Source organism: Oryzias latipes, chromosome 13, assembly GCF_002234675.1.
Source record: "Oryzias latipes chromosome 13, ASM223467v1".
Lineage (NCBI taxonomy): Eukaryota > Metazoa > Chordata > Actinopteri > Beloniformes > Adrianichthyidae > Oryzias > Oryzias latipes.
In genome coordinates this window covers 12,555,606-12,581,405 of record NC_019871.2, presented here as the reverse complement: position 1 = coordinate 12,581,405, position 25,800 = coordinate 12,555,606, and the positions used below count along the sequence as shown (strand labels likewise).

The window sequence follows — 25,800 nt, the reverse complement described above, 5'->3', positions numbered from 1 at the left end:
TATGTTCCATTGATGCTCCAAAGGTTAAACTGGGTAGTTTCCAGGAGGTAATGTGGAACTATGTGTCCACAGGGTGCCCTAGGTTATTAGGCTGTGCTTTCAGTTAACATTCACACTGTCCATCCATCAATTTATAAAACCTGATGTTTCCTTTTTGGGTTCACAAAGCTGCTGAAGCCAACCCAGCTACTGCTGGGAAAACCAGTCTGTTGCAGAGACACATAGTCATACACACTCACACCTAGGAGCAATTCAGAAATACCAATTAACATATGAACCGTGTTTTTGGACAGCGGAAGGAAAAATCAAAACACAAAGAAAAAGCAGTTTCACTTAAATAACGTATCCGCAAAGAAAAGACCCAGCCAGGATTTGAACCAGGGCCTTCTCACTGTAAAGCCAGAGTGTAAACCACAACATCACCATGCAGCCTTTTACACTGGTGCCTGAAAACCCCCAAAAAACTACAAAACTACAAATGTCAAAATTGTCAATAATTTCTCTATCTATCTATCTATCTATCTATCTATCTATCTATCTATCTATCTATCTATCTATCTATCTATCTATCTATCTATCTATCTATCTATCTATCTATCTATCTATCTATCTATCTATCTATCTATCTATCTATCTATCTATCTATCTATCTATCTATCTATCTATACATACACATATATACATATATATATCAGATAATCCACATTTCCCTTCCCATTAATTCTTTTTGGACAACTCTGACGGAAGGCGTCAGTCGAAACATGTCGGGTATGTGTCAAACATAACCTGTGTCTAATAACAGAAGAACCAAGAAGTCAATTCTTTTTGTATGTTTGTTTTCTTAAGGGGGTGTTCATTCAAAGAAATAGATTAGTGTTAGTGTCAACAAACAATATAGCAAAAAAAATCAAAAAGTTTTCCTAGCTTATGGTGGGAAAAATAAAATAAACAGTTTCTAAGTTTATTCTCATCCCAAAGGAATCCTTATTCCTTCAATTTCATTTATCTTTTTTATTTAAATTATCTACATGTTCTATCAGTTCTTTTTTTCTCAGAGTTCATTTTGAATCAATCCATTTGAATAAAGTAGGCAGAGTTTCTGATGTCCAATCAAGAAGCTCGCTGTAGTTAACATTGAAGCCAAGCTTTTTATAAAAACGGACCTATTCCTTACCATCTCTCCTTTATAGGACACCTCTCAACATGTTTGCATTGACTCCATTGTCTTTATTTTACTCTGTCAATATCCTAACTTTAACACACTTTCAATGTTTCAGCGTCACTTCTCCGGCTCCTTCCACAGTCAGACCATGTACTCTGCAAAACCGCTTCCAGCCAGCCTTCACAGCCAATGGTGATTATGTCATTGGAGGGATCTTTCCCCTTCATTATAACCAAGAAATGCCTGACCTTAACTGCACCTACAGGCCACCACCAGTGAGGTGTAACGGGTGAGCATGGGTGACTCATTTTCTCCAATTGCACTTGTTGTTTGAAACATTTCAGCCATTGAAGTAGATTTTTGACTCGTGACAATCAAGAGCAGGTTTGGAGGCAAGAATCCTTGTTACACACATAAGATGCTTTGTTTCTGCTTATTATACTTTTGGTTTTTTTGTTTGCTACCTTTTAAATGAAAAAAAGACTAATTTTGGATTTAAAATGCAACAATAAAAATGATGCAACCATTGTGTTTAAACACAGAAATGTAAATAACCTCACACCTGTAATTTAGGCAATATAAGCTTATTCATGTTTGATGTTTGTGTTTGCTATGCTGATTTGCTGAACAGGTTTGATCCCAGGGCTTTCCGCTGGGCTCTCACCATGAAACTAGCAGTCGAGGAGATAAACCAAAGTACTCAGTTATTGCCAAATTATACTCTGGGCTACAAAATCTTTGATTCATGTGCATATCCACTGACTGGCCAAAGGGCTGCTGTTGCTGTGCTTAATGGGATAAGCGAGGAGGAATCTCCCACATGCAGCGATGCTTCTCTGCTCCTCGCTGTCATCGGAGAATCAGGCTCCGCACAGTCCATTGTGGTTTCACGAATCCTGCAGCCCTTCAGAATCCCAATGGTAATATTAAAAAAAAGATGCTCTATGCCTCTTCCATACACAAAATGTTGATTTGGTATTTACCCTCGTTATTTTGTTGCTGTTTTTGTCCTTCTTTGCAGATTAGTTACTTTTCTTCATGTGCTTGTTTCACTGACAGAAGAAGTTATCCAACTTTTTTTAGAGTAATTCCTAATGATGACTATCAGGTAAGAGTTCTGTGCTGAAATAAACATTTTAGTCTTCTTTATGCATCATCTACAAATAAAGCAAAGTTGAAAATAAAGCCTTTGGGGTCATTTAAAGACAACTAGATTGGTCAAATATTTTAAGCTGATCCTAATCATTAGGCTTTGAAATTTTTAAAGAATTCTATCTCATTTGTTTGATGAAAAGGTGAAAGCCATTGCTCAACTGCTGGTGCGCTTCAACTGGACATGGGTGGGGGTTGTCCGGGGAGACCATGAATATGGCCGCTTTGCTCTGCAGGGTTTACTGAGGGAACTAAAGGGTACCAAAGTGTGTGTCGCGTACCAGGAAATGATCCCTCTGCTCTACAACCGTCAGAAGGCTCTGGAGATTATGCAGGTAGAGTCAAAGTAGTCCAGTTTCATGTTTGTTTTTTATCTTTGGATTAAAAACTACACATGTGGCTTTTATAAATTTAGAACACAATAATAATCATTATGCAATATATAGGCGGCAGTAGTGCAGAGGTGGAGCGGTAGACCTCTGATGGGATGATCGCAAGTTTGGTTCCTGCCTTGCCCGCCCATTTGTTGAAGTGTCATTGGGCAAGACACTGAACCCCACATTCTTACCGGTGGTCAAAAGTCGGCGCCTGTGTTTTTCTCCAAAGAAGAGATATCAATAGTTTAGAGAGATCATTAAAATGCTTTTCTCATTGGGATTGGATTTTTTTTATGCTTTTCTTATTGTTACACATTTTTTTCTAAAAATAATCAAATTAAAAATACTGCATTTGTAATAGTTTTTTTGCTGCATCCTTATTGAACTTCTCTTTACTTCACTTTATGTCTCCTTGTCAAAGGTAATGAAAAGCTCCCTGGCAAAAGTGGTAGTGGTGTTCTCAGCCGAAGGAGAAATGACACCTTTCCTAAGAGATTACATGATCCAGAATATCACTGGAATCCAGTGGGTGGCAAGTGAAGCTTGGGTCACTGCGTCAGTGTTCACAGGAAGTGAGTATTACCCTTTCTTGGGCGGCACCATTGGATTCGGCATCAGAAGGGGACACATTTCGCGACTCAGCGACTACCTGATGACAGTCAGCCCTGAAAACTATCCAAATAATCCTCTGGTGAAGGAGCTGTGGGAGGCTTTATACGGTTGTAGCCCACATGCACCCTCTGCCTCGCAGTTGCCCCTCTGCACAGGACAGGAGATACTATTAGTCCAGCACTCAGCCTACATGAACACATCCAGTCCAAGGGTGGCTTACAATGTCTACAAGGCAGTTTATGCAGTAGCCCATTCTCTTCATAACCTTCTTTTGTGTAAGCCGGGGATGGGGCCTTTTGAAAACAACTCATGCGCTCAAAGCAACAACGTGCTCCCATGGCAGGTATGTCCCAGTATTATCAACATAACACTTGTGCCTTTAGCATGTATGTATTTATTCAACCTTTTTTTATTTTTTTCAAGCTTCAGCATTACATTGAAGAAGTAAAGTTTAATATTGCTGGGGAGGAGGTCAACTTTGACCTGAAGGGGGACTCTGTACCCTACTATGACATCATCAACTGGCAGAAAGGCACAAGTGGGAACATTGAGTTTGTCAATGTAGGGTTATTTGATGGAACCAAGGCTGCTGGAGAAGAGCTGGTGATCTACGAAGACAAGCTCACGTGGGCAGGGCATCAGAGAGAGGCAAGCTGCTCGCACTGTGTTTTTAACTTCATCAGACACCAGCTGTTGAAGTTCTGTAGGTTAAGATTGAGGTGAGTCAGGTTGGCAGGAAAAACTGGATCCGATGTGTTAAACTTTTTTTTTTCAATTCAATTTTATTTGTATAAGCCAAATTCACAGCAACAGTCGTCTTGATGGGCTTCGTATAGGTAATTGAAAAACTAGTACCTATCAAGAAAAACTTCTGCTGTTTTTTTATCTTTTAAAATTTAAAGTACTTGTCTTCCATTCCATGAACCTTTTAGGATCTATAAACTGACAGCCCACAAATATCCAGTAACGTAGTCACTCTTTCTACAAGAGTTAATCGAACACACAAAGAATACACATTTTAGCACTAGTTTGTATAAAGCTTCATTCACACCACCCTCGGCAACACGTGTTCAAGCAACCACTTACAGTAAAAAGTCTATGTAAACGTGTGTAAATGCGCATTTTGGGCTCCCACGTTTAAAGCTTTTGCGTAGCTATACAAGTTTCCATGACCATTTTTGGGCTTTACGTAAAATACACGTAGCCATTGAACACGTGTTGCAAGTTGCGCCAGGTCGAACTTTGACCAATCAGGGACTCAGATTTGGTAGTGACAGATGGGTGCCATCTCTTTTAATTCAAAGATGTGCTAGTCGTTTGAAAAAGTGATGATGGAGGAAAAATCAATTATTACAGTTTGTGCCCTGCCGGAATTCTAGTAAACAGTAAATGGTAAATGGTGTATGTTTATATAGCGCTTTTCTACCTACAAGGCCCAAAGCGCTTTACAGTCACAGTCCCATTCACCCAGTCACACACACATTCACACACTGGCCGCGGCTCCGCTGCCGAACACTGGTGCCAGCCTGCAACCAGAGGCAAGGTGGGGTTCAGTGTGTTGCCCAATGACACTTCGACTCATGGGCGTGCAAGAGGGGAATTGAACTGTTCTTTTTTGTAGAACACGTAAAAGAACACGCAAATGCACATTCAGGAACTCACATTTAGCGTGTTCTTGAACATGCGTCACATGTCCAGTGTGTCTGCAGTTTGACATTTTAGTTGACAAAAAAAGCAACTTAACCCTGTCTTTTAGAGACTGTAAAGCTGCTGGTTATCTTTTCTCCTGTTCTTCCATAGGTGCCAGTGTCTGTATGTAGTGCCAGCTGCCCTCCAGGGTCCAGGAAAGCTGTCCGTCGTGGGGAGCCTATCTGCTGCTTTGACTGTATACCATGTGATAGTGGCAAAATTAGTAATGAGACAAGTAAGATTAAAAAGTCAAAGCTTAAAGCTTTTTTCCAATGTCTCTGCGCGATATACTATAATAAGTTTACATATGTTCCTTTCTTATTTTTCTTATAGATTCAGTAGAATGTATATTTTGTCCTGAAGATTTCTGGTCAAATGAAGACAGAACAATCTGTATCCCTAAGAAAGTGGAGTTCTTGGCCTATGACTCTTTGGGCATCGCTCTGACAGTGATCTCTGTAGTAGGAGCTTGTCTCACCATAGGTGTTTTTCTGGTTTTCTTCCATCACAGAAACACAGCCGTGGTCCGCGTAAATAACTCTGAATTAAGCTTCTTTATCTTGTTTGCCCTGACATTTTGTTTTTTGTGCTCACTTGTTTTTATTGGAGAGCCAACACGTTGGTCTTGTATGCTTCGCCACACAGCCTTTAGCATCACGTTTTCACTTTGCATTTCCTGCATCCTTGCAAAGACTCTGGTGGTGCTGGCTGCTTTCACTGCCACCAGGCCGGGAGACAACATCATGAAGTGGCTTGGGCCCAAGCATCAGAGGGTTATTATTTTCAGTTGCACTATGGTGCAGGTGATAATCTGTGCTGCCTGGCTCATTGATGCTTCCCCTTATCCATCCAGAAACACAAAATATGAACGTTCCAAGATTATATTGGAGTGCAGCGTGGGATCAAGTCTGGCCTTCTGGTGTGTTCTGGGATACATTGGCCTCCAGGCATGCCTCTGCTTTGTGCTTGCATTTCTGGCACGTAAACTACCTGGTAACTTTAATGAGGCCAAATTCATTACTTTTAGCATTTTGATCTTCTGTGCTGTTTGGCTGGCATTCATTCCTGCTTATATAAGTTCTCCTGGAATCTATGCAGATGCAGTGGAGTCATTCGCCATTTTAGCTTCCAGCTTTGGCTTGCTGTTTTGTCTGTTTGCTCCAAAATGTTACATAATTTTACTGAAGCCTGAAAAAAATACAAAACAACATCTAATGGGTAAGGAAAAATAAAAAATAAAAATCAATCGTTTTTAATAAGGCTTGAAAGTCATAGCAACTTGGCAAACGTTGCTAAAAGTTTACAGAATCCAGTTTGAAACAGAAACACTGAAACAGAATGACAGAGGGATTGAAGCACACAACCACTCATACATTGTAAAAACAATGGACGAATCAAGATGTGACATCACCCATAGAAAATGTTTCACCTCCAGCTCTACATCAGGAAGCAATGGTGAGGCACCGCCATGTTGAAACCAGTCAATGGTGTTTCGAGTCGCTCTGAGAGATCATATCTATGGCAATGGTGCCAGTAGTTGCCATGGATACGATGACTCTGAAGCAGATTACTGCTGCACTGTGAGAGTGTACTTTGAGCAAGAGAGGTTTTGCAGAAAGGCAACTCACAATATCCACCTTATTTACTCTTTTTCTTCATGTTTTGGTTGTGAGTCAATTTAAACATTTAAAAATCATATAAAAGTTCAACTGATAACATATTCTAATTGTTTAATAAAATATTATATTGTATTTTGCCAGATTGTGCCTGATATCTTCAGACCAGCAAGCAAATTCTTTCCTGTGTATATTAAGCTTTTTTCAGAGTAACATTTGTAGTAACATGTAGGATCTCCGTGTATCGTCAACATTTTTATGTGCTTGTTTGTTCTTTAACCAGAGCACTTGTGATTAATTACATTTTGTGTTTGGTTAAAATCATTAAATAAATAAATAAAATTTAAGGAAAAAATTATATAAACAAGTTGATGAATCATTCTACACGCTTTCATGATTACTGAACACTGCATTGAAAATGTGATTTCTAAGTTTAATGTCTTGACATATACACCATATTCAATCAAACAATTGAGGCAGATACAGTAAAGTGTTTGAAACTTCTATTCATTCTGTGGCACACATCACACTACAATGTTTCTTCTTGTAAATCATGCTTTTAAACTGTAAAATTAAGTTAGAAAACTATTTGCAAGTTTGCAAACTCATATTTGGACTTGAACTGACGTGCACAGCTTAACAACAAAAAAGGAAGCGAATACATCAAGACAAATGTTTAATCTTGAATGAATCAGATTAATCAGGCTTCAAAAAAGTTCTTAATAAATGCTGCTTCAGTAATGAAATGAGTGCAGCATTTTTAAGGAGTTGTCGCAAATGATCATCCATTTAAAAACAGTCTGCAATAAGACCAAAGACAAATGTTGACATTTATAAATTTACATTTCTTTCTTTTCTTATGTCCAGCAAAGATAAGTACATGCTCTCTCTGCAGGGCAGTCTTTCTTGCAGATGTTCTGCTGCAGCCCTTCTGGCTCTCTCTCCAAATTGCTGGTAATAAAATGATAAAACCTTCGAGCTATGAAAAAAGCTGTCATAATCTGATATCATTTCTGTTCAAATTAGTTTAAAGTGCATTGACCCCCATATATGTCTAAATCTGAATTAAAAAAGTCATATAACATTAGGAGTTGGTAGAACACACTTTCTCTTGAATGCCAAAAATTTGAGAGATAACTAAGTTGAATCAGCTGTTGACTACTAAAGTTTTTGGTGATAGTTAAGTATGTAAGGTTGTTGCTGTTCTGTGTTCTGAAAATGATGTGTAAAAAATGTTTCATCTTTAAATATTAGCACACACACAGTATTAGTGTTTTGTCTACTGTCAGCAGCCGTGGGTGAGTCGTTTCCTCAACATTCTCTGCTCAATTGATTCAAAGGAAATGTTGCACCTAATGGATCTGCATCAAATATTGCATGTAAAATGTTTAAAGCAAAACTATAAAATGCAAAATCTTGCTGAAGACAACATTTTTTTATGAATCAAGCTTTAGATGTTTTGAATTCTTGTGTAAAGTTTGCAGACCTCTTACAGAACCTTAATCATTTCTCCACCCACCCTCTAGTGATAATTCAAAGAACTGCAGAATTGTGCACACACACAGAAGCAGGAACCAGAAAGAATTTGCTTGCATTGCTTTAAAACAGACATTTATCTTCTAAAGCCTGTCATAGATGTTTCAGAATTCCAGATCCCCTTTCAATTACCACTTTAACATTTGCTTTGCCTTTATTAACTCTTAACTAATTGTGTCATGTAATCTAGCGTACAATTTCAAAAATAAAGACAGTGAAATAGTGTTAATATAGCATTTACTTAGGCATTTCAATTTTTGAACCTTTACATTCTTTTATCTAACATTGAGATCCACTATTGAAAGAGCAGAGCTGATATCATCTAGAGTTTTTGCTACGAACACATTTTTTAATGTTTCTCTCTGGGTGTAGCAAAATGATGTAACATTTAGGCCCAAAAATGCACAGTAACAGACCAAAACTGGAGGCTAAAATTGCAAATATTTCCACGACCACAGAAAATTTCCCTGGAGAGCTGATATAAGCTGGAATGAAAGAAATCCACACTGCTGAGAAAATCAGCATGCTGAAGGTGATGAGTCTTGCCTCGTTGAAGGTATCTGGTAGCTTTCGACCAAGAAACGCTAACAGGAGACAAACTGAGGCAATCAAGCCGATGTAACCAAGGACCAAGCAGAATCCAGGAGGCCATGGCTCTTTACACTCGACAACAATCTAAATGCAACATGCAAAATAAGAGATAAGGTTTTATTAGAGCTTTTTCCATTTTTATTTTTTACAAACAAGCTCATGAAAAAAACACCATATATATAATTTTTTTAAGTGTGTGTTTGTGAGTGTATGCACATGCACAGAAAATGTTAAACTGAACAAAATTTTACTTGAAAAAGGCTAAATTATATAATTAATGTGTTGTTATTATTGGTCATAAAAAGTAATACTCATGTCATTGTTTTTTGATGATCATGCATTACAGTTGGGGTTGGGAACCGCAGGCCTCAAGGGCAAGCACATCAACGTGCATTCAAGATATCATTGTCCAACTCATGGTTGATTACCTGGATCAGGAGAGTTTAGCCAACCAGAACATGTCAGAGCAGGGCACGTTGAAAAGTAAGCAGGATTATGGCCTTTTCCTTGTCTTTCGGTGATGAATACCCACATTTTGATGTCTCGTAATTAAATTCTCTGGGACATGCTGGCTTTATTTTTCCAACTGCCCACATCGGCAAAGGTACCAAAAAGATACCAAAGGCTGGTTCAGTGACCCTGCTACCGTGCTTGAGTGGCCAGCAAACATCTGACAATAAACCTTTCAGAGAATTTGAAAAGTCTTCAGGATGGAGATGAGAGAAACCAGACCCAACAGTGCAGATGACCTGAGCTATCAAAGCAGCCTGGGCTTCCATAACATCTACGTAAAGCCACAGGCTGATTGCCACAAGACCACCTCACATTAATGCTAACACTTATTAAAAAACCCAATCTCACTGTCTTTTAAACGTGTTCTCTGCAATGTTTTAATTATGATAATGCTATTTCTAGCCAAAAAAACTGTGTTGTTTTCTAGGACATAGTTTTTGCAGAGTAGAAGTAGTTCATTAGAACTCTGATAGCTCTCTATTTGTGTGTTCTCCTGCCAACTTAAAGTCCCTCACACCCCCAACTTAACAAAACTGGCGCAACAAAACTGGCGATCAAAATCGGCGCTATCCAGCAGTACAGTCTTGAGCCAGATTCTAGCTCAGACGATGGAAAAAATGGATCTATTTGTCTATAAGTGGATGCATTTAAAAAAAATACTCATAAATGCAAATGTAAGCGTAATTTTCTTTATCTATGTCCAATTTCAGAAAAAATCCACAGTAACATGTAAAAAGACACTAAAGACACAACTGAGGGCATCAAAATGAAGAGTTTCCAAAGGCCATCATCTTGTACTGAAAACCCACCCTTCTGACTGATTCCATGTGAAATTTTAACTTTCTAAGACACTTAATTTTACATTTTCATTGTCTTTAGGCCATAATCATCAGAATTAAAAGATCTAAAGTATTAATATATGTTGCTCAATATACTTTTCTGTAAATGATAAAAAAATATTTTACTCTTTGTCAGTATTTAATTTTTCTTAGATGTACCTGTATGTTTTCAATCAACAATGAATACACTTTGGTCTTACTTTTCTAGTTGAAGCTTGATAAGCTGAGTTCCTAAATGGGAAAGGGGGTGCCCACAACAACCAGCCAGCACAGAGACAAACCTGAGGGTCAAACAGAAACACTAAAGCTTCTTTAGAAAAAAAGGAATTGAGTCAGTGGTAGCTCCCCTCACCTGAGGAGCTGTAGTGAAGACAATCATGATTCTTTGCTGAGAAGGACCAAACAGCTTCAAAGCTCTAGAGCCAGGCAGTTTAGTCTGAAAAGCCAGGAGGACCACAATAGTCTTAACAAGGAGGCAAGACAGACAAATGACAAAGCTGATCCCAAAGGCTGTTTGGCGGATCCTGCATGTCCACACAGATGGCTGGCCGATGAACACCAGGGAACACAGGAAACAGAGCTTGAGTGACAGCAAAAGCAAGAAACTTATCTCTGAGTTATTAGCCTTGACAATTGGAGTTGTACGGAAACGGTGAAAGATGACGATGATGACTGCTGTCAGAACGACACCCAACAGAGTGAGGGCCACTAAGATGATACCCATGGAGTCCTTGAAAGACAGGAACTCTTCAATCCCTGCAACACACTTCACCTTTTTCTCATCTGACCAGTAGGACTCGGGACATTTTATGCACTCAGCGGAACCTGAGAGGGACAAACAAACTGTAAATGGATGCTCAAAAACTTTGTAATTCCATTGACATTATTACATATTTTACACTTGAAGACTTCTAACTGTCACTGGATTTTTTAGAGAAAACATCTTGAAAAATTGAAGCTAGTACATGTTACCTGTCTCATTACTGATCTCTCCATCTGCACAGGGAAAACAATCGAAGCAACATTGGGGCTCGCCTTTACGCCTAGCCTGCCTGTTGCCTGGGGGGCATGGTTCACTGCACAAAGACACGGGCACCTGAACAGTAAGGAAAAGTGTGGAATCTGAAAACCTGACAAAATGTATTGTGATGCAAATTATAAAATAATTCAAACGTACCTCTGTATGTCCTTCTGTCCATATAATGTTGCTCTGGTTTAATTGCAGCTGTCGTCCCAGTGGAACTGAGCCATCATAACTTCCCACTGTAACAAATCTGAGTGCACCAAAAGAAGTCTTGTCAGACTGATGTTTTTTTTTGGTTTTGTTTAACAGTGCAACTAAACATGTCCACATACATGAATACATGTAAAATAAATTGTTTGATTCTGAACTTTAATAGTACTAGAAAAATGTTAAAATATATTCAAAATTTGACCTCATTTTGCCATGTTTGTCCTTCTGCCAGTTAATTATGTCATAAAGAGGAACAGGCTCTCCATTGGAGTCAAAGCATACTTTCTCCCCAAATTTGTTAGTGAAATTCACTAACTTCAGATGAGACAGCAACTGTGAAAGACATAAAAAATGTCTTAACATACATCCTGATAAAATTATCTTATAAGTAGAATAATGGTGACATATACCTGCTCAGAGGTAAATTGTTTGTGTTTATCGCAGCTTTTCTCGTTTTGTTCTGCAGAATCACAGTTCAGTAAAGCATGTAAAGCGTGGGCAATGGCGTATACTGCTTTGTACACGTTATAGGATATTCTGACTCGGGATACATCAGTATAACTGCTCCCAGTGAGACTCAGATTCTCAAAACCTGTACAAAACGGTGTTTCTGCAAAGCTGTCCCTGTTAAAAAAGCTTTCCTGTTCCGCAGAAGAAGCATTTTGGATTTCTGGATTAGAACCAAATGCATTTAAACCCCTTAAGTTGACATCTCCTACATTTTTTATGGATCCATCTTCTTCAAAGTGAAGTTTACAACCAAACTGATCTTCCCAGAACATGTTGATAAATTCCATTCCTGGTTCAGCAGAGGGGTGAATGTTCAGAAGGAAATTTTCTAAACTGGGGATGTTGACACCAGGGAAAGAGAAGCCCAATGTTCCTTCTAGAAGAGAGTGGAAGTGCGGTAGTGTCAGAAGGGCAGCGGTGACCCACGCTTCGCTGGCAACCCACTGCAGATGTGTAACGTTTCTCTGAACAAGCTGAAAAGATAAGTATAAATAAGTTATTCTAGCTTCCACAAATGTTCAACTGCCATTCTGTGTGGTCAAATCAGCTGAGACACATACTTCAAAATACAGATCCAGGAGTTGTCCCTCTGTGGCAAAAACCACCACAACCCGAGCAGCTGATCTCTGCACTCTGTCTGCCATTTCTTGTATTTCAGCCAAAGTGGGAGATTTTGGAATGGTGAGGTGAAATGCCACACAACCCCCTTGTTTTTGAAACTGAGCAGAAAATGATTGGATCCCATACTGACTGTAGTCATCCTGCAAGGAAAACAAAAAGTTTGTCATTAAAAAAGGTTTATACATATAAATCATAGTTTAAAAGCTTTAGCTGACCGTGGTTCCTATTGTGCCCACCCAACGCCAGCCTAAGAATGTGACGAGTTGCACGAGACCCCTGACTTGAAAGATGTCACTCGGCACGGTTCGCAGAAATGACGGGTACATGCGCTTGTCAGTGAGACAGGTACAAGTGGCAAAATAACTCACCTGAAAGGACAAAAATGTCATTATATAATAAACAGGGTCTCTAACTAACTGTATAAAGAAATATTAAATATTGAAATGTAGAATAACAGCATAAAAAATGGAAGCTTTGGCCTCTGTTTTCTAAATCCAAATGACTGTGAAAGTAAAGATTTATTTTATCAGATTTTCTTACTTTTTCTTTTTTTTCTTGTTTTTTTCCTCTTTTAAGGAGTTGTTTTTCACACGTTTGGAATAAAATTCCCAACCAAATCAAATGCAAATAATAAAATCTTTAGTTTGAATAATTTGTGCGATTCTTACCAGTGGAATGCTGAAAGGGCCAAGAGCTTGAGCTACAGCTCTTGTTGGAGAGGAGGAAGCAAGACCGATCACAGCAGAAACAGGGGAACCAGACAGACATGCATTGGTTTCAGACCATGTTGTTCTAAACTCCTGTTCTTTGCTATATGTTGTCACATTCCCTGCTTTTGCAGTGGTGACTTCAACAGACTGTACACGCTCAAAAAAAATTGTTGAAGTATTTTCAGTGGCTTCTCTTTTTCTTAGCTGATTTGTCAAAGGAATGGATGAACTGATTAAAGGGAAAAGGGCTCTCAGGCTGTTGTGGACGTTATCACAGCTGTCTGTGATCCGGTAGCCAAGTGTCACACCTGGCAACAAGACTGAGCTGTGGTTGATTTCTTCCACAGCAAACACCATAGTCATCAGCCACCGGAAGGCTCTCTGATCAAACCTGCAATGCATTAAGGATATGGTTCTTTATTTTTTTTAATTACATTTATAAAAGGCTGATGTAATCTATGAATAATATACACACAATCTCCATACAGTAGGTGTCGGCTTGAATACTTACCCTGTGCAAGGTGTGGTTGGGGGTTTGCTGTGGTAGGTGTGCTCTGGCTCAGAAGCCTCATAATGCAAAGGGAAAAGCCCTCCAACGATAACATCTCCTTCTGACTGCAAAACCACAGGATGACTGTCTCCTAATGTCACACACTGAGATGCATCAGAATCAACCCCAACCCCTGCCACTCTGAAATGTATGACCTCTTGTCTCGTCTCTGCCGTTTCTCTGATAATCAGTGTTTGTAGTTCCTTTATAGAATTGGAACAGCCTACTAACCCAGTAACAAAGACGCTGCCCACAAAAACATGCAGTAAACAAGAAGTCTTAAAAACTAGCGGCCGATTTTCCATCCTGACCCTATGAAGACTGTGCTTTGTAATAAATTGCCAATGTCGCCTTCAACAGGAAAACGAACCGCACATTAAAAGCTGTGTGGATGTGTAATTTCATTGGTCATGTGAGTCATCGCAAGTTAAACCAATCACGTTCAAAACAAGGAAAGGAAGTGACATTAGTTGTAAAAAACTAAAAAGGGGATTTACAGTATAGGGTGCTTTGAATACCATAATTCACAGCAAGCACCAGAAAACATGTGTCTTAAACACAACTGGAAACTTAAAATAATAAGCCAGTGTTCTTGCTTACATCCAATTTAAAAAAAAAAAAAGATCAAGAAAAGAACTCAAATGGAAAGTTTAAGTTGCTCATACTGGCAATAAACTGGTTGCATCTGAATGCTACGTTCACACCGGGCTTTGCTGTCGTGAATGAGCGTATAGCCCAGGATGTACACACTATAACACTGTGTCTGTTATAGTCTTCAGCACTCACCTCTGTGTTTTTCTTTATTATGTTTTTTGTTGTGGGACATATGTTCCATGCATATTAATTTTGATTTGACATATTTTGTTTATTAAAACAAATTTCAGCACAGTTAGGGCTTTCAATTACAGAGTCTGTGACCTGACATGGGTAAAAATAATAATAATTAAATCCCACAAAATAACTTTTCATTCCGACGAAATAACAAATTGGTTCCAACAAAATAATATTCTTACATACAAGTATCCTGTTGTATTTGAATGCACCTCAGTTACAGTGACACGCTAATTGGTCGAGATGCATTATCGGATATGTGTAATGCATGATGGAATGCATAGCATGTAGCCTTTTGATATAAAGTAACTGTTAACGAGGATGTTAGTAAAAGACAAGTTACTTAGCACGTCCTGAATATTAACATTCCTGTTCGACCCTAAAGTACAACACCCCATACTGCTATGGGGTGCTACTATTTTGTAAGGTCAGTTAAATGTTCTTACTTTGTGACTTTTGAGTCAGAACATTTTATTTAAAAAAACAAACAAACACGACAGATCAGACTTTTCAAGTGTTATTTTAGCTCCAGTTATATTTTTATTTCAATGTCAAAAATCTTTAAAGACATGAAAACATATTTTATGTATTTGCAACACAATCAATGTGATTTAAACACAAAAGCAAAGTAAAAATTAGTTTTTTGTTCATTAAATATTTTTGGGTGTTTTTCTCAGGCTGACAGTATGATGAAACACTTTGGAGCAAATATACACATTATTAGTCCAAAACTGGAGGCCAGAATAGCAAATATCTCCACAGCTACTGTGAATTTGCCAGGGGAGCTGACATAAGCTGCTACGTAGTTCAGCCAGACTGCACAGAAAATCAACATGCTAAAAGTTATCAGCTTGGCTTCATTAAAGTTGTCCGGCAGTTTCCGAGCCAGCACAGCTAACACAAAGCAAAACACAGCCAGAAGGCCGATGTAACCCAACACAGCCCAGAACCCAATGGCAGAACCCAAAGCACACTCCAGGATGATCCTTTCTTTGTACGTGGAAAAATTTTTCATTGGAAATGGAGGCCTCAACACAAGCCAAATGATGAAAATTAATACTTGAACAAATGAAAAAAACACTACAGTAAAATATAAGTGCCCAGCTTCCAGCAGGGAGAGGGATTGCCGAGTTCTGTGGCTAGGCCATAATCTGGGGATCACATCACATCGGAGCGTGGGGGTGACCGTGTCCCTGTGGTGCTGTTCTGGCCCTTGCCTGCGGGTGCTGGGCCTCTTCAAAATTCCCAACAGTGGGGAGCCTAGTTGGCCCATGCTTACAGGGCTCGTCAGGGACCCTCACCTCTCTTGGGTGCCATCTTGTGTGGAGAGCAGTGGCCCCTGCCTTTCTCTCTACTGGACTTCGGGTAGGGCAAGTGGGTTGTTGTCTGGAGCGTAAGACAGGTCTTTTTAGGGGGGGTCCTGGTTTGTGATGGGGGGATGCTCAGAACTTCCATAGGCTGGTCAGGCGAATGGGGCCTTATGATAGGCCCCCTGGTGCGACTGGACGGCCGTTTTCTGGCTGGGCTGGGGCTCCAGCTCCTGCTCTTTGGTACTGTGATTCCCCAGTGGTGTTCATTCCTATCTTGGTGGCCCATGTTGGGTTGCCCCATAGGCAGATTTCCTTGATCTCCTATTCCATGCAGGTTCCTGAGGGGCCCTACCTGCCACTGCTGCCTTGCCTTCGGCGGGGGTCTTGGTCTGAGCTTTACCAGGCATCCCCCCTCTCATCTTTGCACAGATAGTATACATGACGTGATGATACATGCTTTTTGTTATGAGTGTGTGCTATAGTTTTTCGTAATATTTGACTGTGTCTTTGGAGGGGTCCTAGCCTTTTGACCTCAATAGTTATAAATCTCCATCAACGTGTTGCATTGCAATTCTAACCCCTCCTAATTGTTAATCATTCTCAAATTCCGTCAACCATCTTCTCCCCTTTCTTTGATACTATTATTTACCAACTCTTATATCACGCTCTCTTCTCCTGTGTTTTCCATCCGGTCCAACAAGAAATGCATACATAATTACCATACTGTATAGTCTAGTCCAGGGGTCGGGAACCTTTGGCTCGCGAGCCATATATGGCTCTTTTGATGGTCACATGTGGCTCGCAGACAAATCTTTAATTATAGTTTTTTTTTTCATTAGACCAGTCCTTCTCGGGCGCGATGCGATGTCAGAGGCGCGTAGTAGTAGCAGTGCTTAGAGAGAGAAATCTGCGCCAGCGCTATCAGTTACTATTATCTATTATTTCACAGAGTTTGTACCAGCTGGAAACCTGTGAATTGCCGTGCCTAAAACTACGCGCTCCCGTCTCTGAGAAAGAGCGCGCAGATGCGGGGACGGGATGTGTGAGGGAGAAAGCAGAGGGTGGGGCTGAGGTGTTGTGGGGACAGGCAGCAGGTGAATCGCGCAGGGATTGTAAAAACGTAAAACCCGCTTCCCGTCACTCACTGCAGCGTGTGAGTGTGTGTTTGGCTCCCCGTCTGCATGTGAGCAGTCTTTGTCACATCTACAGAACATTCAGACCTAAGATCACGTTAAAGTCTCAACGCCTGCGTGAAGCAGAAACTCACCACGTATCAACCGGACTAGACCATCAGCAAAACTACCACGAGAAATACTCATCATTTATTAGCAACAGAATAACAATGTTATTAAAAAAGAATCCACAGACTTATTGTACTTTAAAAATGTTGAAATTAAATCAAATGCACACATTCATTTGTATATTTAGTTTTAAACAAATTGTCGCGGACTGAGTTGGATGGCTGTTGGGCCGCGTTAAAAGTTCTGGAGTTCATTGAACGCATCGATCAAGCAGAGATCTGATTGGCCCTCAGTTCTGTCGCTCAGCCTGTTGTTAGGTAGTTTGGACCAATGGGGTTCAGCTATGGGCCGAATAAGGGAAATGGGAGGGCTGCAGCGGGAGCAGGGGAATATAAAGTTGGGAGAAGCGCTCTCGTGTCGGCGGGAGAGATTCAGGGGTTGCTGAATTAATTGAACGGCGTTTGTTGCGGTCTGCAGTAATCGGAATAAAGAACTTTAAAAGAGGTTAAGTCTCCGTGCCTCAGTGTGGGAAAGGGACACTACATAATTGTATGGCTCTTTCGAAATTACATTTCAAAATATGTGGCATTTATGGCTCTCTTGGCCAAAAAGGTTCCCGACCCCTGGTCTAGTCTATAGTGTATAGTCTCAATTGCAAAGAGGGTTTTTACAAATTCACACCTCATGTGTCAAGATTGATAACCTTCTAGTAACATCCGTCCAACACAAGAGGTCTACATATCTAATCTGGTAGCTCAGGTGCCAGACAGTGCAAGTTTAAAAAAGGAAATAAAAAAATTGGGAGTGTTTTAAAAATGCGGTAGCAACTCTACCACAATCTTATTTGTCAATACTTAACAGTCATAAATGTAGCACATCTAATATCCCAATCACTTTACTTGACAACAAATCCAACAGTGTACACACAAGCTCCTCCTGGCAAAAATATTGACCAATGTCAAAAAAATCTTAAAAACACTTAACAAAGTCACATTTATCTTTATTTACAATTAAGCAAATAATGTGTTATTTCCAAAAGAGATGTGTGACGCATTGCTTTAAACATTGACAAGCATTTTTTGCAAATAAAATGTATTCTAAAGAATTAATTTTTGTTCATTAAATATTTTTTGGTGTTCTTCTCAGGTTGACACAGTATGATAAAACACTTTGGAGCAAATATACACATTATTAGTCCAAAACTGGAGGCCAGAATAGCAAATATCTCCACAGCTACTGTGAATTTGCCAGGAGAGCTGACATAAGCTGGGATGAAGCTCAGCCAGACTGCACAGAAAATCAACATGCTAAATGTTATCAGCTTGGCTTCATTAAAGTTGTCCGGCAGTTTCCGAGCCAGCACAGCTAACACAAAGCAGAACACAGCCAGAAGGCCGATGTAACCCAAGACAGCCCAGAACCCAATGGCAGAACCCAAAGCACACTCCAGGATGATCCTTTCTTTGTACGTGGAAAAATTTTTCATTGGAAATGGAGGCCTCAACACAAGCCAAACGATGCAGATTAACACTTGAACAAATGTAAAGAACACTACAGTCAGTCTTTGTTGTAGAGGACCAAACCATTTGATGACATTGCTACCTGGCAGTGTAGCTTTAAAGGCCATCAAGACCACTATGGTTTTTCCAAGCACACAGGAGATACAAAGAACAAAGGTGATGCCAAAAGCTGAGTGACGCAGCATACAAGACCACTCAGTGGGAGCCCCTATGAAAGTTAAGGAACATAAAAAACACAGAGTCAGGGAGAAGAGCAGCAGGAAGCTCAGCTCTGAGTTGTTGGCCCGTACTATTGGGGTTGTTCTGTGATGGAAAAACACCGCTGCTGTTAAGATGGAAAGACATGCTCCACCAACAGAGACGACAGCCAAGATGATAGTCAGAGTCTCATCAATGGAAAGGAATTCTACTGGTTTGGGATGACATGAGTCCTTTTCTGGATTTGGCCAGAATTCTATGGGACACGGGAAACAATCAGAGGAATCTAGAAAAACACAGACAGTACAGGTCAGTTTCTAAGTGTCAGAAATGTGACAAAAATCGGCATTGAAAATGGAGGATCTTACCTGTAGTGTTGCTTATCTCTCCTTCAGGACATGGTATGCAATCATAGCAACAGATGGGTTTTCCTTTCTGCAGCACTTTGTGAGTTCCCGGAGGACAGCTATCAGTACACACTGACACTGGCACCTTTCACAAAGGCAACAGCAAAACAAATGAGTATATTTCACAACTTGCGATATCAAGTTATTTTAAAAGAGAATTCTCATCAGACTGCCTACTTGTTGTATACCGTCCACCCAGGTTAGATTTTTGTTAATATAGAATTCTTTGTATTTTGGCAGGGACGCATCATAGAATCCTACTGTTACCAATTCAATATTTCCACTTTCACCCTTCTGCCAGTTGACCAGCTCATAAACAGCCACAGGATCTCCATTAGCATCAAACGACACAGGATAGCCATTCTGGGTTAAATTTACTTTCTTTAGAGCATCTAAAACCTACAAAAGACAGGGAAAAAAATGGTAGAAAAAAAAATCTAAGTAAACATCAATAAAAATCTTATATATTATTAGTTTTATTTTTTTCAAAATTATGCAAACTAAGACAATATCTCAGCTGACCTGCTTGGATTCCAACATCAAATGTTTGTCACACTGGGCTGTTACATTTTCTTTCACACACACAACACTGTGAATAGCATGTGCTATTGCATAAACAGCTTTATACACCATTGTAGTAATTCTCAGTGGAGAAGATGGGATAAATGCATTTGGAACCTTTTGTAGGTCTTCACTTCCATTGCAAACACGTTGCTCTGTATTAACATCTAAAAAAAAACAGGAAAATATTGGATTTAATGAACATGAACAGATATCTTCATGATTATTTCCTTACTACTTCTCTTTTTTGCTATTCATATGTATTAAAAACAAATATTTAACCATGTTAACATTTTACGAAGACTTTTACTAAAATACATTTTTCTTTTTTAAACCCAGTATTTTTATTGAGTTTTACATTATACAAACACAATTACAGAGTTCTGTTAGTCTGAAAGACAAATAACTACAAGAAGTGTTTATAATAAAACTAAGTAAAGAAAACAAAAAGAAACAACAAAAAAAAAACCATACCATTCCCTGTCACTGCCACAGTCAAACCATCACTCCATCACGCATGACCTGTACTGTATGCTACCACATGCATACATTTTTCTATCATATCGATGCAACATAACCAAAATAATACAGGTCTCTCCTCAAAAAAAAAAAAAAAAAAACACTCACCTTTTCTCAGTCTGCATCTAAATGTCTCCTCCCAAAACTCAGTCAGCACTGGGGATGCTGCCACTTCAGAAAGAGAGAGATCCAGCAGAAAATCTCTCAAGCCTGGGATGTCAGATTTTGGAATAGCAAATCCAATGGCCCCCTCACAGAAAGTGAACTTTTGCAAATTTGTGTCTGTTATCCAGGACTCACTGCCTATCCACTGACGAGATGGTGAAGGTTTTGCGGCAAGTTCTTCCAACAAGACTTTCATTTCTCCAGTGGAAGTAAAGGCAACAATAACCTTAGCTGTTGACCTAAGAACATAATGAATGCATTTTTAATCAATAAAATCTTTATGTTATATCCTTTTTTGTGTTTTTTTATCAGGTTTAAATTCAGGGGAAACATAGACGTAAATGACAAAATTTGCAACTTTCCGAAGCAACACAACATTACATTACCTGCGGATAAAATCTGCCACTTTTTGGATTTTATGAGGCTGCGTCCGATGAAAAGATTCAGAAAACTCCACACAAATCCCCTCCTTTTGAGCTGCTTGAAGAAAAGAGGCCATCCCGTTATTGCCATAGTCTGAATCAGAGCAGATAGCACCTATCCAAGTCCACCCAAAGTGTTTCACCAGCTTGGCCAGCGCTACAGACTGAAATGCATCACTGGGAACTGTTCTGAAGAAATTTGGATACTGCTGCTTATCAGACAGACAAGCACATGTGGCAAAGTGGCTGACCTAAAGAAAAATATAAAAATGTAATTCACAAGTGTCCAATTACTTTATAAAATACTTTGTAAAAATTGAATGAAGCACTTACTTGGGGAATGTTGAAGGGTCCAATGATCCGAGAAATGCTGATGGATGGTGTGGATCCAGATTCAGCAACAACAGCCGCCATCATGCCAGACTGAGAGCAATTACTATCTTTGTAGAAGACTTTATCCCCGCTGTTGGAGAGCTGAAAAGCAGCTTGCATGGCCACAGGCACTGCAGCGCATGAGTCATGGATCTGATAACCAAGCCTGATACCAGGCAGCAGCTCTGTGCTGTTGTTAATCTCCTCAATGGCAAAGATCATTGTACGAGAGAAACGCAGTTCACGAGCATTTATGCTGAAAGTGAAAAAAAAAGGACACAACTTTTACCAAAAATAATACAAATGATATTTTTAAATCTTATCAGCTGAACTGCAAAAGACAAAACATTGTAAAAGATTTAATTTCTAGTGATATGTTAGTTGTCCTTCAAACTCTTACTAACCTTCCTATACATTTTGGTGGGTCGGGCATTGTTGCATGAATATGAATCTCTGTGTACATGGTATAGTGAATAGAAAACACACCACCTATAACAAAGTCGCCATCCATCGAGAATGCAGGTAAACGTGTCGTACCCCGCAGTTTACATTTCACAGAGGAAGCATCAATGTTGGCAACATCATCCTCAGTTCTTTGTTTCAAGCCAGTCAGATATCCACTCAACAAAAAAACTGAGTTCATCTCTAAGAAACATAGAGGCAACAACAGGATAGTGAAGAAAGCTGAGATCTCCATCCCTCCAATGTCTGAATGTAACACTGAGGAGGTCCTGCCTTGTTTATATATCTATTTTTTTATTCCTCTGGGGAAAAATGCCCCATAGTCTTGTTTGTCCATGACACAATGAAATTGTTATTCTTTGTCTTAGTCTGTTGTTTACCTCTATGACGAAAAATAAAAAATGTTATAACGTTCACAATGTTTTTTTTGTTTTGTTTTTTTCTTCAAATAAGTGGAAATGCTAAAGACGAAAAATAACCAGTTTAATCTTTGCTGGACAGAGTAATGCTGGGTATCATTCCAAAATGTTTGATACTGATATCCTTAATTTGGCAGTGGTTTCTTTATATATTTTTTAATTATTTGAAAAACCTTTTAAAATGATTAAACACCACATCTCAGATCCTTTTTTATATTTTCTACAGTTTCAACTCTTAAAGGTTTATTGTTTCAACAACAAACGAATGAACAAACACAAAAGGAACAAAATGTCATGGTGCCTCTGGCAGCTCTCTCCCCCCCTCCCCTCTCCGCTTGGTTCCTGATTCATCTCAGCTGTGTCCACTCACCTCATCACCCTTCAGACCTTCAAAAGGAGATCCAGAACCAGTGTTCATTGACAGTTCGTTGCCCCCGATGGTGCATAGTCTGGTTTCATGTATTTTCTAGTCCAAATGTTCAAGTTCTATGCTAACGTCTATTATATCTCGCCTTTAGGACATTCATGCCACGAGTGGACACCTAAGTCTCCTGTTTCCCTGCGCCGAAGAACCTGTCGGAAAGTAAGTAAGTAAGTAAGTACCCTCAAGCCACACCACGAGCCAACTCTACTCTCCAGCTTGCCGCGAGCCATAGCTTCCTCCAGCAAAGACACCTGCTGCTCTCCAGCCTACAGCCACATCAAGATCTCAGCCTCCAGCCATGTCAAGATGTCAAGCTACTTCGAATAATAATTAAAACTATTACTTACCTTCTACTCACCTGTGTTTTCCTTCCAGGTTCCAGTGCCTGGGTCTGCCTCGCCTACCTTGCCATGACACAAAATGTTGTCAACACACCAAATAAGGGCACACAGTTAAGCCATGCTTTTTAATTTGGATTATGTAAGCCTTAATGGTGGTGAGCACTTAAATCAAGCATGCTGAATGGACTAGCCCACTGACAGTGACAGATTTATTCTCTTGGGTGTCATTTCGTTGTATAAAAATGGATCTGTCAACTCTACATAGTCCATCCATCTTCTGGACCCACTTAATCACTTTTAGAGTCCTGAGGTTGCTGGGGTCATCTCAGCTACTGTTGGACAAACGCAGAATTCATTTGATCTGAGCAGGCAACACGTCGAAAAATGAGGACATGGGCTCACCCAACGTGTCAATATGTCTGTCAGAAATCAAAGCTCTGGTTACCCCTCTGGTCACCAGCGGGAACCATCTCCAGAGTTCTAACAACACTACATCTCCTAGCAACCCCACCACACACTTCCTGCATGCCGTTCACCTAACTCTCATTCACTCAATCAACCGAACCATACTTAAACAGCAAAAGAAACTTGTGCTACTCCTACTCTGCTTGCATTACCAAGCATTATACCTAGATATGATCTTGTGCTTATGACCTTGTTTTGTACTTCGCCAAACATGGATCCAACTGGAGGAGTTCCTAGGCCGACAAACCTGGCTCTAACAGGAACAGAATAGAGAGTAGTACCTTTTCTGAGGCCAATAACAAGTCATTAGAGACTCTAACTAGTGCAGTTCCTGTACTGTGGTGAGGTCTAAACCCTGACTGAAAATCTTCAAAATGGCTATTGTCTTGTAGGTGGCGGTAAAGCTGCTTAACTACAACTCTTTCTAGGATTTTTTAAATAAAGGGGAGGTTTGATATTGGTCTATAGTTGGCCAGGTTGCTAGGATCTAAACTGGGCTTTTTCAGAAGAGGTTTAACGACTGAATATGTAAAAGACTGTGGCACGTAACCAGTTTCCAGAGAGAAATCTATTATTGTTAATATGGAATAATTATTTAGGGGGAAGGTTTCTTTCAAAATTCTAGTGGGAGTTAGGGATAACAGACAAGTTAAGGATTTGAAGGACGTAATAACTTTTTTTTTTATATAACTAATGTTATTTTCGCTTGATCCACAGTAGTGAAGCAGTCTAATATTACAGAGGTTTCTATGGATGCCTTCACTTTTACCGCTTCAGCCTGCTCTAGGCTGATAGTAGGAATAACTAGATTCAACTTATGTCTAATATTTGAGATTTTACTATCGAAAAATGTAAGAAAATCATCAGAGCTGAGAGCTTATGTGGTTCCACTGAGCTCTGACTGCAAGTTAATCTAGCAATAGTACTAAAAAGAAATCTTGGATTATTTTCATTCTCTGATATTAAGGTTGAATAGTACTGGGTTTTAGCTCTACACAGAGGTATTTTTTATAATTTAAGAGGCTACGTTTCTAGGTATTCAGAGACTGCTCTGCACCGGAGCGACGCCATTCTCTTTCCATCTTATGGGTTATTTGTTTAATTACGAGAACATGTTTCAGCATTAAACCACGGTGCTACTCTGTTTTGTCAACGAACTTAGGTTTCAGGGGGGCAACAACATCAAGTGTACTCATAATGGCTTGTAAAGCATCATTAACAAATTGGTCATTTATACTAGGACTGATGCTGGGAGCTGGTCTCAGAGTATTTGCTCAGAATGTTACTAAGTATTGGTTGAACTGTGAGTTTAAACTCAGACACAGAACGGTCAGATAAGGATCTTCTAACTTGTTTTTTGTTCACTGGGGCAGTGGCATGTTCTAATGTAAACTGGAAGGTAATTAGAAAGTTATAAGAAATGATGGGGTTATGAGGAAGGACACTCAGCTGGCTAATCTCTATACCATGGGTTAAAACAAGGTCAAGGGTGTGCTTATGACAGTGAGTAGGTTCATTTATATCCTGTGTGAAACCAACATGATCTAATAAAGCTGCAAAAGCATTTCCTGATCAGAATCTAAAACAATAGTCGATAGGAAGTCGGAAAAGTCAGTTAAAAATTCTGAATACGGACCGGGGGGGGGGCTGATAAATAAATGAATAAAATAGGTTTTCGAGTCTTCCTGTTTGGGTGATTTATACACAATCTGATGCTTTCAAATGAGTTATAAACATGTTTAACTTTAGGGGAGAAAAGTAAGCTAGGCTGTGATATTACTGCCAAACCACCTCCTTTCCCTGAAATCCTGGATTTCTGCTAGTTATTATAACTTGTGGGGGGGGGGTGCTACATTCAGTCTAACATAGTCATCCTATTGGAGCCAAGTTTCTGTTAAGGCTAGTAGACTAAATTTTTTATCATTAATTAACTCATTGACTTAGAGGAAATTGATCTAATGTTTAATAAACCACATTTAATGACATCATAATTCTGCTTGTGAGTAGCGCTGTCTGTCACTTTAATGTTTCTGTGACACGCTCCTTTATCTTGTCTTTTAGCACATAAGCTAAAGCTAAGAAACTGCTTGACTTTCCTGCATGGGTTTTGCACCAGCACTAAGGGAGGCTCAGAGGAGAGTTTTACACCGCTGCTCTGCGCCTCGTCTCTGGGTTGTCAGGTTACACAACTAAGGCTAGCAGAAATGTTTCTAGAAAGAAGAGTGGCTCTGTCCATTGTAGGATGGACGCCATCTCTCCGCATGAGACCATGCTTCCCCCCAAAACGCGCTCCAATTATCCACAAAACCAACGCCGTTTTCTGGGCACCATCTAGAAAGCCAGCGGTTAAGTAATGAAAAGCGGCTGTACGTTTCATCAATGACTAAGTTCGGCAAGGGAGCAGAGAAAATTATAGTGTTTGACATAGACT

General features: G+C 39.6%; 2 protein-coding genes and 1 pseudogene across 2 annotated transcripts; 1 reads left to right on the top strand and 2 right to left on the bottom strand.

The window, feature by feature from the left end:
• Positions 1–1,386: 1,386 nt before the first annotated feature.
• Positions 1,387–6,832, top strand: LOC101173081 (extracellular calcium-sensing receptor-like). The gene is made up of 9 exons (XM_020708216.2): positions 1,387–1,451; positions 1,794–2,082; positions 2,184–2,270; positions 2,458–2,649; positions 3,113–3,382; positions 3,443–3,646; positions 3,727–3,951; positions 5,104–5,227; positions 5,326–6,832. Exons 1-9 carry the CDS (start codon positions 1,402–1,404, stop codon positions 6,222–6,224), a joined length of 2,340 nt encoding a protein of 779 aa, XP_020563875.1. The 5' UTR covers positions 1,387–1,401; the 3' UTR covers positions 6,225–6,832.
• A 1,609-nt stretch (positions 6,833–8,441) lies between these two features.
• On the bottom strand, positions 8,442–15,049 carry LOC101172835 (extracellular calcium-sensing receptor-like). Its single transcript, XM_020708218.2, has 11 exons — positions 13,674–15,049; positions 13,121–13,553; positions 12,668–12,820; positions 12,392–12,592; positions 11,732–12,304; positions 11,524–11,654; positions 11,265–11,361; positions 11,060–11,183; positions 10,440–10,912; positions 10,288–10,368; positions 8,442–8,819 (listed from the first exon to the last, which is right to left on the bottom strand). Exons 1-11 carry the CDS (start codon positions 14,015–14,017, stop codon positions 8,463–8,465), a joined length of 2,967 nt encoding a protein of 988 aa, XP_020563877.1. The 5' UTR covers positions 14,018–15,049; the 3' UTR covers positions 8,442–8,462.
• A 3,029-nt stretch (positions 15,050–18,078) lies between these two features.
• LOC110016203 lies at positions 18,079–21,492 on the bottom strand (annotated as a pseudogene).
• Positions 21,493–25,800: the final 4,308 nt, after the last annotated feature.

Excerpts from the sequence above, each read along its gene's own strand:
- LOC101173081 (XM_020708216.2), top strand. The coding sequence starts at position 1,402 with ATGCCTGACCTTAACTGCACCTACAGGCCACCACCAGTGAGGTGTAAC. Across the intron at positions 2,650-3,112 it reads AGGCTCTGGAGATTATGCAG|GTAATGAAAAGCTCCCTGGC; the intron begins GTAGAGTCAAAG and ends TCCTTGTCAAAG. Across the intron at positions 5,228-5,325 it reads CAAAATTAGTAATGAGACAA|ATTCAGTAGAATGTATATTT; the intron begins GTAAGATTAAAA and ends TTTTTCTTATAG.
- LOC101172835 (XM_020708218.2), bottom strand. The coding sequence starts at position 14,017 with ATGGAAAATCGGCCGCTAGTTTTTAAGACTTCTTGTTTACTGCATGTT. Across the intron at positions 13,554-13,673 it reads CCAACCACACCTTGCACAGG|GTTTGATCAGAGAGCCTTCC; the intron begins GTAAGTATTCAA and ends AATGCATTGCAG. Across the intron at positions 10,913-11,059 it reads AGAGATCAGTAATGAGACAG|GTTCCGCTGAGTGCATAAAA; the intron begins GTAACATGTACT and ends TGTCCCTCTCAG.